Source organism: Xiphias gladius, chromosome 22 (assembly GCF_016859285.1).
Source record: "Xiphias gladius isolate SHS-SW01 ecotype Sanya breed wild chromosome 22, ASM1685928v1, whole genome shotgun sequence".
Classification (NCBI taxonomy): domain Eukaryota; kingdom Metazoa; phylum Chordata; class Actinopteri; order Istiophoriformes; family Xiphiidae; genus Xiphias; species Xiphias gladius.
The window spans coordinates 23,672,054-23,684,056 of record NC_053421.1 but is presented as its reverse complement, the minus strand read 5'-3'; the positions used below and the strand labels follow the sequence as shown (position 1 = coordinate 23,684,056).

The 12,003-nt window shown below is 41.5% G+C and overlaps 1 protein-coding gene across 4 annotated transcripts in view; it reads right to left on the bottom strand.

Moving 5' to 3' along the window:
- Window positions 1-12,003, bottom strand: part of gabbr1a (gamma-aminobutyric acid (GABA) B receptor, 1a) — a 68,170-nt gene that overhangs the window by 54,785 nt on the left and 1,382 nt on the right. For all 4 annotated transcript variants that reach the window (XR_005706360.1, XM_040116699.1, XM_040116700.1 and 1 more), the window contains exons 2-6: window positions 10,048-10,134; window positions 9,713-9,777; window positions 7,125-7,263; window positions 2,420-2,605; window positions 823-840 (exon numbers count right to left, since the gene is read on the bottom strand). Coding sequence is in view for 3 of the 4 variants with exons in the window: in XM_040116699.1 (XP_039972633.1) it covers window positions 823-840; window positions 2,420-2,605; window positions 7,125-7,263; window positions 9,713-9,777; window positions 10,048-10,134 (495 nt within the window). In the remaining variant the exon portion in view is untranslated. The remainder of the gene's footprint in view (window positions 1-822; window positions 841-2,419; window positions 2,606-7,124; window positions 7,264-9,712; window positions 9,778-10,047; window positions 10,135-12,003) is intronic.

Sequence of the window (12,003 nt, the reverse complement as noted above, 5' to 3'; positions counted from 1 at the left end):
CTTGTTTCCCGCAGCAGAGAAACCTTTGAGTTGCCAGGCTGTTTCAGAGAGGTTACGTCCCCCCCCCCCCAGAGGTCAAATTTTTCCAGCTGGTGTGGGGATTTGAACCCTGAGCTACAGTACAACCACTTGTCAGTGCCGGAGGCTCTGGCCGCCCCCAAGTGGAGACACGCCCCAGTTAGGCCACCCTCTCAAAGACCGCTGCTGCCCTCCTGCGGCGACAATGCACATTGCAGCTGCGGGCACGGCGTGGCGCATCCCTATGTGAGGCAGGATTTCACTAAGAGTCAAAGATATTTGTGTGCACAGTTACATTCAGGTACATTACCCTTGATATGTAGGATCAGGCAGTTTCACTGGTCTCCGTAAAGAGGAAAGACTTGTTTTGTTATGTGATCTAGTCGTGACTGAAGATGAGGTCCATCTCATGCAGTCAATAGTAATTTAAGGGCTGCATGTTTCAGTAAAATGTCCCTCATTTCTAATGATTTTCTTCTGGATACATTATTTTCAAAAAAAAAAAAATTTAAAAGGAAGGGGACCTTGTTTGTGACAGATTTATTTTTACTTATTTATTTGTCAAGCCTGAGTAAGAAGTAAAGGGATTTACTTTGCAATCTAATGTTATAGGTAAAAAGTTCATGTCTGACAAATGTTTCACGACAGTATCTGCATATTTAAGTGCCACATAGGTCCAAGTGGTCTTTTCCCTTGTCTGTAAATGACACAAAATATAACACAACTAACTATTTGGTTCAGCTGGATTGGGATACTGTATCTCATACAGCAAGGACATGATAATAACAATGAAAAAAATCCTACCTGTGTAGTTTCTGTCATCTTTGGCAGGCAAATAGAAAATGAGGGGAAAAGAACAGTTGATTAAAAATACAACTCAGGTGGAAAAAGAGCGATAAACTAGAAGCGGTGGACTGTTCTACTTCGGCATTTGAAAACAGCTTTAGTGACAAATTGCATCCCGTTTTTAAATTAAATTATCTGCATTCATGATGTGCTGTCGGCTTAGATTTGGTGCAATAGAGCTCGAATGCCAACGATTTCCCTCCACTAGATGGCAGCGACACATTGCTGTCGTTCTCCTGCGTGTTGTCGTTCTCCATTAACTGTGGGTTCATGCCAAGCAGTGATGCCCGGCAGGAGGTCCCCAACTACGGCAGGCGTTATGTGATCCTGTGATATTTTACAGGCATACCACGATAACAAACAAAAGAGTATTTGTAAAATGTCTTATGAATGAGTAGCCTATTTCCAGTTACCAATCCAATTGTGCTAATAAGTCCCTACTCATCCCTTTTTTATACTACCATTCCCCTGGCAACTTTACTGGTTGCCATGCCAACTTCTCTGATAACCAGGGAGCAGTCTCGTTTCTTTCAGTACATCCATGTGTTTTTTCCTAAATCTTCATTTATTTGCACTGACTTGGACCAACCGTCCCAGACAGTGGACATGCCACCTGTTGTAACTGTAAACTCTTGGGTTTCAGTGATGAAACAAGAATCACACACTCGTACATTCACTGACTACTTATCCTGTGTATAGCTTAATGTATGGGGCATCAGATTTTCACTTGTATTCATCCATTGTTTTACCTGCTTGTGCCAAAGATACAGCGAGCCCTCTGCGGATTACACTCTGATTGGCTGGATCATTTATTGCCTAGCAACCGTGCTCCACCATTGGGAGAACAGATGTTTGTAATTATCCGTCATCTTTAAAGCCTCGTGTTCCCATTTCTGTGAGGCAGACTGCGAAAACCTGAGTGAGCCATGTCTATGAGATGAAATTGCACTGGATGTGTTATGTTTATTTGGTTAGGATGTATATTTCTGCCAAAAAAAGAATCAGCTAGGGAATTAAATAAATGCACTGGAACTACAACTAAAAGTTATTTTCATTATCAATTCATCCACTGATTATTTTCTCAATATTGGTTTTGACTATAAAAATGTCAGAAAATGGTAAAAAAAAATAAAAAATAAAATAAAAAAATGAATAAAATTCCATCATAATTTAATAAAGGCCAGGGGGGTGTCATTAAATTTCTTGTTATATCCAATTAGGCAAAGATATTTAATTGATTATCATATATGACAAAGGAAAGCATCTAATCCTCACATTCAGGAAGCTGAAACCAAAGAATGATTCGCATTTTTGCTTGAAAAACTGACTGAAACAATTTATCAATTATCAAAACACTTGCAGATGAATTGTCAGTTGATTAATCCATTAATAGTCCCCCTATTTAGAAATTATTAGCACACAGATTTAACACACCATAAAGAAGTTACACGCAGAAAATGGCATCCCACCATGCGCATCATTCTGCTTTATTCTACTATAATTGGCAGCTTAATGTAAAATCTCATTTAGTCACGTTAATGGCTGAGACACTCACAGAGGCAGGTGGGTTTAGGTGCGTCCCACTTGCCCAGCTTAGTGCAATGGCTGATATTTCTGCCCTCCAGGATGAAGCCAGCGTGGCAGCTGTAATGGAGCACTGTCCCTTCCACTGGCGGTCCCGGGGGCTTCGCCGTCACCCGGCCGTTCTCCAGAGACGTCCACACTCTCGGGCACAGCAGCACTGGGAACCAAGAGGGAGCAGGAGAGGGAAATAGGGAGACAGACAGAGTCACAAAAAGGCAAGTACATAATAACTGGGGAACGGAGGTGTGGTTGAAGCAAATGTGTTAGCATTCGTTAGTCCGCCCAAAAAGCTCTGTGAGTTCGGCCAAAGAACCAGCAACGGGCTGGCTACCTAACTAGCAAACTCTAATTTAAGTATTTATTGGGTTTTTTTTTTGGCCACTTGGGGGCAGCTGAACACGCTGTAAATGCAACACTGACATGGAATCACATTAAAAAAAAAAAAAAAAGGTACAGAGAACATGTTGCACATCCAGCAGCCACGGAGCAACATTGGCCTTTATTTTGAGTCGTGTTTCTCTCAACCCGACGAATGGAAGTCCTATATTCACTCTGCTTTAGCTCTATTTTTTGGTCTCTGCCGACCCCTGAGGGAAATATCTGGCTCTGTAGCTGCTAAATGCTCCACTATGCTCAACAACTACTCACTAACTTTTGTTGTTTGGCGCTGGTAAGATCGTGTGCAGTGGGTTTATTAGTTATTGTTTTTTTTGTGTTTTTGCCTAAAATTTTCTGCCTGCCGCAGCTGAAAACATGGCCGATGAAAACAGTGCGAGTGAAGATCAGAGATCAGATCAGTAAAGTTTTACGGGCCATAAAACCAAAACAATCCGCTGAAAGACACTTAAAAGTGAGGGGCGAAATCTGCCTTGCGGCTACACGGGTTTTTGCCGAAAAACCACAAAAAAACAAAAAAAAAGCAATGCAACTTTGGGACAGGAAGTATAGTGGTCACCTGCTGCGGAGACACGTCCGTGGAGGACGTGTCTCCACTCTTTTCTATGTCGCGGGCCTCCGGGATTACAGATGCAAACAACAAGGAAGTGCTACTTGGCACAACATCACGAAAAATTGCGGGGGAGAAAGTTCAGGTTACGTATTTCGACGATCTCATGCTACTCGCCAGCTTGCAAACGTTGACCCGCCCATCGAGATTGCGCAATTTGTTTGCTTCCAGTGTGTCCTCTCACGGTGGTGTACGCGCAGAATTAGGGGAAGAAGTCCATCTTATTTTGAGAAAAAAATGACAGAGACTTTCCCCTCTGCATGTCAGAGAATGAAACCTGTATTAGTCATATCGCCGCTGGACTCAAACGCAATCGATTACGAGCAGCTCACTGAAATTTAGTAATATTAGCTTAGCATCTAGTTAGCTTTTATCATGACCAACAGTCTAGGATAGCACAATTTCTCTGGAAACTACACTAGTCATGTCAAATTGACGAATGAATTGGTGGAGGGTCTACAGCCATGCTAGCAGCTGAGCTAAATGCTAACACGGCATGCTAAGATGCTCTCAGTGACAACGCTCACATGCACAAGTTTAGCAGGTATAACGTTTACCATGCTTGCCACCTGAGTTTAGAGTGTTAGCATGCTAACACTTCCTGGTTAGCATTGAACATAGGGTACAGCCGAGGCCGATGTGATCGTCATTACTTTTTGCAGATATTTGTTATTATAGTTCACAAGTCGGATGAAAGATTAGCACAGTGAGCAAAGTAATCACAAAATAAAGCCCCAGCAACAAAGGCAATAGTTCAAAAGGGTTCCCGTTTTTCAGCTCCTCTGGTTATTCCTGCAGCTGCCATTGACTACTCAAAAAAACACAGAGCTTTTCCACCATTTACAAAGGAATTGGATGATGTTGGCCTAACACATTTCTCCAACATCTGAACAAGCATTAGGTAAAAACAGAATATAAGTGTGCAACAATATGAAAAGGTTTTAGCCAACGTCTGACGGTGAGGTTTAAATTAATTCATACTCTGGGATTATTTCTGCCTCTTGAGTAGCTTTACCTCTGGGAAATGTTTGCATATGTTAATGTACTATTTTGAAGTACTTTCTGGAAATATTCCTGCACATAAATATAACCTAAATACAGTACAGACACAATGTAATACAAATATATTAAAGTAAGAAAGTGTCTGAAAATGTAACCTTAACTGCTCAAGGAACCATTTTGTGTTAATGCCCTGTAAGAAATAAATTTTGCCAAAGCTTTGTGTTCTTGGTTTGATTTCTTGACAAAATGGCAGAGCTCTCGAATACAATTTAGCTGCTGTGTTTGTTGAATCTTCCTCCCAGCGTGTGAGCACATAATAAAACTACAATCTGCACATTGCAGCTTGTGCTCTTACATAAGCCAGAGAAAACAAAAATCCTGCTTTAGTTAATGCACTCTTGGGAAAAATAAATTCCACTGATGTTAAATGTGAACTGAAAGAGCAAAAACAAAGATATACCAGGGATTTGATTGGATCGGTGGCCTTTATCTCAGTATTTTCAGAGGCACTGTGGACGGGATCTGACTAACAATTACATTCCGGCTTCACTGTCAAGTAAGAAAATTTTGGTTTGAAAGCAAAGTTTGCGAGAAAAAAAACACAGTTAAACCATGTAGAAGCAGTAAAACATCTTAAATACTATAAAAATAATAAAAAAATACATAAAAAACTGACATAATATCCAGCATGTAGAAAGCTAATCAGCAATCAACAGGGCACAGCAAAATAACAAAATCTACTCATAGATCAGGATTCAACCAAAACCAAGTATGTTTACAGGCTCTGATTGGCGACATATTACCTCAAAGGTCCACTTACTAGCTTTCTCTGAAGCACGTCTCTGAAAACGAGGTTTTATACGCGGGGGAGATCGTAACCCTCATTTCCGTTCAAGGACGGCCTTTGTTGACGGATGATTGTATTAGTGCCAGGGCCTTTATTTCTAATTTCCTCTGTTCCCCATTCAATGTAAACTCGTAAATTCCATTATGTTTACCTGCTGTCTTGTGTAACGCCCGTTTCCGCAGTGTTAATTCCATCAGTACGACAACAGTCCGGTCAGACGAACTACTTTTTTCCCTGAGCTACCATGCACAAAACCCCTCCATAATTTTCAGTTGAAAAGCGTTGCGGGCTTCCACTTAGGTAGGTTTTTCGTGTGAAAATACATGTGAAAGAGTATGGAGACATTATTTCTGTGAAACAGAGAAACTCAGGGCAGCAGAGTGGTGAGTATAACTTGACTCCGTCACTGTGCTGATGGAGCTGTGGAAATGTAACTTTGCCACGTGATCTGTTGTGGTAGGCCACAGGCAATTCCTGCCCCATCAATATACATATATATTTTTTTTACCTTGCCTTTATTTGCGACCAGACTGTTTTATGTTTGCCCATTTATTATTTTTAATTACTGGCTTTTATATGAGAATTTACAGTGATTCTATTTTTTGCACAGGGACAATGAGATTCGGTTGAAAGCGCCCAGGAACCTAGTTCAGACCTTTTGAGTGGAGATGATTTCGTCACACATACCAGGGTCAAGAAGTAACTTGCATGCTCCTATTCAACCAAAACACTTTCCTGGAGGTCATTTCTCAATGTTTATAACATGATAACTCTAAATTGTAACTATTTTCTGATCGATCGGGCGGCTTGAAAATGTCAGTAATGTTCCTGTACAAGTTTTACTGTCTTTCAAGTGCAACAGTAATTATTTTAAGTGGCTATGGTAGGGATTTATTCATATATTAAAAATGACAGCGTGAAACCAATGTCACAATGTGAGAGGAGTCACTCATAGTGATGAACCTACAGACAATGATCACCCTAATCTCTGATCTGTCGTGGTGCGACTTTATTGCTCATTCTCACCACTCTCAAAGCGTCGTTTTTTTGGCTGCGGCGGGCGGCCGTTTTCAACAAAAAAGCTCCGGAAAGCAACTCTACACTACCTGCTCGGCATCAAACATCCAACCGACACGGTTAGAGACCAGCTGGTGAACACAGCGGAGCATTCTTCAGCTGAAGAGCCAGACATTTCCCTCGGGAGTTGGCAGGGACCAGAAACAGAGTTAAAAGAGTTATTATTGGACTTAGATTCACCCGATGGAGTCCAAATGAATGGTAACGTTGCTCTGCAACTGCTGGATGTGTAAATAAGAAACTGTTAAAGCAAGTTAGACATATCAACATATAAGGTGATAATATGTCAGTCTTGTTTTCACAACGTGTTTCTTCTGCCCCCAAGTGGCATAAAAAAATCAGTTACTGCAGGTTTTTTGAAATGATGGGAAGTCCTGCGGGAAACCACAACAGTCAAAGGCTGCTTTGGTTTCATGTGCGCTCCACTTAAGATTGTATCACTTTACCTTAGTGTGGATTTTCATATTAGCACTGTAGAGAATGAAAATGACTCCAAATCCAATCCTCAGCAAAAAGTGAGAGGGAAGGTTGCAGAGTTTTTCACAGTTTCCTCTGTGAGTAGTGTGTACGGGGAAGGCGGTAACATGCTGTCAAAACAACTGAGGTTTTATTTTATTGTAACTTGTGGCTTTAATTTGAGTTTAAGTTGTAAGAACTGATTGTCGTTGCCTGGAAAAACGAAATCTGTGACAAGATAAAAGAGGAGAGGAGGGCGGGAGAAAAAAAGGATCAAAAGGGACTTACAGCATCTGCTGTGCTGCGTCATGTCCGTCCACGTGCCGTTGGGCAAGCACTTCCTGACCTTGGGCCCCACAATCACCCGGTTTCCTCTGCAGATGTACTCGATCTCATAATCCACAGGAAGGATCTGCACACTGCGGATCTGTAGGAGAAACAGGGACGGAGACGGATTGGGAGACGGAGACACAGTAATTAAAGAGTGAGTGATGCTCTCCCTCATACCACTTTTTCTTATTCGCTCAGGGACCCTCTTCCTTCTCTCTCAGTGCAGTAGAGTCTGGTGCCATATGGCTGTGAAGAATATTTTACGGCAAAATATTCTGAATTGATGGGCTGTCACACTCTGAATTACACCTTCTCTCTGGTTAGGAGAGGGGGGTAAGTAAGCCACATTTCCCAGGCTTTGTGTTTCACTTTTTTGTGTTCAGGTGTGTGTCTGTGCCGTATGTGTTTTTTTTACAATGAGAGCGATGTGATCCGACCTCAAACATTTTCCTGGCTCAGCTGTAGAGGTTCTGGTCCTTCCTGCACTTTGAAACCACATCAATCCCTCCTCCAATTTGGGTTGTGCTGCAGTGTAGAATTAATTATAATTTTGCGAGCTTCTAAAACTCCCACTGCACTCGAAATTGTGTTTTGCTTATTGTTAGCTCTCTTTGATGTTTGACCTTCACTGTGCAGAGTAACATATGTGCAGACTTTGACGATGGAAGGCTGTGTTCACGTCCATCTGGTGAAGGGAGAAAGTTTCTCTGAGCTCAACCTACACCTGAGTTTAAGACGCGGACATTACACGTGGACACTAATTTGGAAACCGGTCAGAGTCTAAAATGCAACTTAAACAAGTGTGATGTGTCAAATTGAAACCCCCACAGCACACACACTAAGAAATGAGTTGTCAGTGAAGTAGGAGGTATCTTATGTCCAGCAAAATATTTGCATTGATTTGATTCTGGATTTTTCAATGAGGGAGGAGGTTTACTACATATGTCATCTTTAGAATTTTTAAATAGTTCATTGAACTTGTTATGAAAAATGCATATGAGACACAAATTATTATTAAAAGCGGAGTATTTTTTAGTCTTGAATTATTTATTATTTATCATTTTATTTTGTGTTTAACTTATTCTATACTAAAAAGGGTGGTATAAACAGCATAACATGAAGATTAGACATGATTTACTGTTTGTTTCTTTGTTTGTTGTAATTCAAAACTAATTTTCAGGCGAGCCAAAAGGTTAAGAAGGAGTACACCACCATTTATTTTTTTTTTTCATCCATATAAATAGGAGATTTTTGGGTGACTTAATTTAATAGCCTTAATCTCACACACACCTTGTGGATGAGAGGCTGAATGAAGGGAAATGTGTGTAAAATGATGCACAAGACTTTACAAGATAATTTACATTAGATGCAGTGGTGCGCTGTGATTATCAGCGGATGTAAGATGAGCAATTTATACCCACCGATCAAGACTGTGAAATGCAGTTAAAGCGCATGCAGTTAAAAAGCTCACAAATAAGCTAATAATTGAAGCTCGAGGTAAGAAATGTTTACCAAACTACTTTCTCTCAACGCAACTGTTCTCACAGGCTGAGTAGTACTCCCCATGACGAGTAAACCCATCTTCATGTGTAAAATCTTTCATTTCAGACTCAGGACGTGTGCATGTTTACGTCGTACTGTGTCTCTGTTTAAGGAAGTTGATCGTTTGTTGTGTCAGGATTTGGTGTGACATATGTGCTTTACTGAACAGTCCATGGCTGAATGAGACATGGAGAGCTCAGGGGGAGAGTTGGACGTTAAGGTCCGGGGACATGGCTTAGGTAAGCAAACTTGCCCTAAGCACCAGCGGACTGCTCCGTAGCAACTGATTGTATATAACGTGTCAAGATGTAATAAAATATCCCTTTAATTGAAGTGATAGATCGACATTTTGGGAAATACGCTTTGTTGCTTTCTTTACGACAGGTGACATATTTGATACCACACGTATATAACGTGTGGATTAGGGAGCTTTGAAGATGCTAGCAGGCAGATTTTGTTACCTTTGGACAGAGCCAGGATAGCCGTTTGCCCCTGTTTCCACTCTTTATGCTAAGCTAAGATAGCCAGCTGCTGGCTGTAGCCTCTTTTTTTTTTTTTTTTACCGTACAGATGTGAAACTGGTATCGATCTTCTCGTCTAACTCTCGGCAAGAAAGCTAATAAGCAAATTTCCCAAAATCTTGAGCTGTTCCTTTATGTTTTCCCAAAATATAAACAACCTAGATTTTCAACCTACTTTTGACTGATGCTACTCTGCTTAGACATTGTTAAATCATTAGTGAATATTATTATTATTATTATTATTATTATTACATCATTAGCTGAAATATCCCTCATCATAACAAGTAATAAGAACAAGCTACTGTAGTTTTCATCAAAGTAATGTCACCACTTTATTTTCTCAGACTGACACAATGTTTTATATTTCCAATTCGATTAGGTGGAAATTACATTATTTACTTTGAAAATCTTCCAGACAACAGTGGTTTGGTTTAATATGTTTGATTTGACAGGTGAGCTACTGTAGTCTGCAGTTCTCTGTACCTGCTCTTGTGTCAGGCCTCTGTAGCGGATCCCTCCATCCCTGGGAGGCCGGATGATGGCACAGCCTTACAAAAAAGGAGAGGAGGACGAGGAACGAAGGAAGAAGGACGACAAGAGCAGAGAAGAAAAGTTCTGTGTCCAGATAATGTACTTATATTACAGCAACATGATGTATTGTCGGGTTGAACTGACAATTTCCTCATTGCACAAATTACAGCGCTTCATTCGGGCCACTTAGCAATCTCTGCGGAGTTACTTCCATTAATGCATACTGTAAACAGACACGCACAGCAAACACACAGACTGAATCCCGAATATACCAAGTCACAAATTACCTCCAGCTGATGAATTATGTATGGGCACAACAAGAGACGGAAGAGCACAGAGAATAATCAAAAACAATAGCCGTGCCATCTCTGGATCTGAAAGAGAAAGGAAGACAGGGAGAGATGTTTTAACAGGGAATAGACAAATATTAAGGGGAAATTGAGGGGTTTGGAGAAAAACAGAAGCAGAAACACGACAAACATAAAAGGATTACTGAGAAAATATTCTTACAGTATTAATGCTACACCCTCAGCCCTCAGATGCAGTCATTTTTGGTTCACTGCTGTCCTTCGGAAAGGGATGCATCAACTTTTTGGCAAAGAGAAAAATGCTCCCTTTTCAACCTGCCTCCCTGTGCACAGAGAGGATGAGCTGCAAGATGAGTCCACCTTTCTCTCTCTCTGCCTCTGTTTTGTATTTACAGAGCAGACAGCTCAGGTTCAGCTGATCGCCAGCTCTGCTTCATTTCAAAAGGCCCTGTATGCAGGGTTTCAGCCGAGCTTTTGATGCCTGATGCCTGATGACTGATGTTTTTGAAAAGCGGCTGCTCATAGGAACGAGTGTCAATAGACTTTAGCGTTTTCTTCGTGTCAGGGTAGAAAACAGCTTGCCGACCATCCACACAAAAGCTTTCCACTGCAAGGCAGAAAGTTGTGTTGACAGCTCTCATAGGCACAATGACTCATCCCACCCCACTGGCAAGGAAACTCTGGGAATCTTGAAAGGAGTACACCACTGATTTAGCCCTGTGGCCTTGTCAGACTCATGAGGGACAGTTAACACAAATTAAGATCAAAATCAAGTATGTGTTGATTAGAAATATAGTCCTTTTCTGTCCACGCATTCTTCTTCCCTGTCAAAACCTGGCCTACTACAGCTGCAACGTCTAGTTGATTAATCAGTTAGTCGAACAACAGAAAACTCACTGGCAACAGTTTTGATAATCAAATAAACATGTAAGACTTTTTTTTTTTTTTTTTTTTTTAGCAAAAATGGCAAATTTTCTCTGGTTCCAGTTTCACAACTGAACGAATTTGATGCTTTTCTTTGTCATATATGACGGTAAGCTGAGTATCTTTGGGTTTGGGACTGTTGGTCGGACAAAATAAGACGTCCGAAGACGTCATTTTACGCTCTGGGAAACTGCAATGGGCAATTTTCACTATTTGCTTACATTATAGACACCAGACGATTAATCGGTTAATCGGGAAAATAATCGGCAGATCCATCGGTAATGGAAATAATCGTTACTTGCAGCAGTAGTGCCTACATTACCCAGAGTGCAGCTCGACCGCTGACAGTCCATTCAGAGGTTTGGGCGTGTTACGCTGGTAGCATCTAATGGAGCCTTGAGCCGCTCGCCTCAAGCAGAGGAGAGGAGCGGGCTGCAGAGGTCCGGTAACTCCACTCCCCCAAACTTCACGCCATAAAAGGCTTCATGCAACTTTCTTTTCTCCACACATGCAGTAGTTCTCCAGCTGTCAACAGATGCTGACGTGTAAAATGGGGGGTTGGGGTGGGGCTCCCCGATTCAACGAAGATTGAATTAAGACCCCATGTGACACTGACTGCCACGCGTGCAGATACCATGAGGACAAAGTGAGTGTGTTACGCTGAACGGCAAAAAGTCAAAAGACCCTTGAGTCCCGTGAGCCACAGCGCCTCAAGTACTGGCAGGCAGGGAAACACACACACACACACACACACACATGCACAACTGCACTGACTGTACAATGATAAACACACTATATATGGCTGCTCATTTGCAGTTTTGAATAATAAATGTTACTTTATGAGCCTGTCACACATGCACAAACACAAACACATCCATACGCTGTCACACTTAACAAGGCAGGAAGAGGGTGGTGCGCGTGTGTGTGTGCGCGTGGTGGGGGTAACTAAGCAAAGTACCACAGTGAGGGAGACAGATGGCAGTGAGGCTTGCTTGTGGAAGATAGACACAC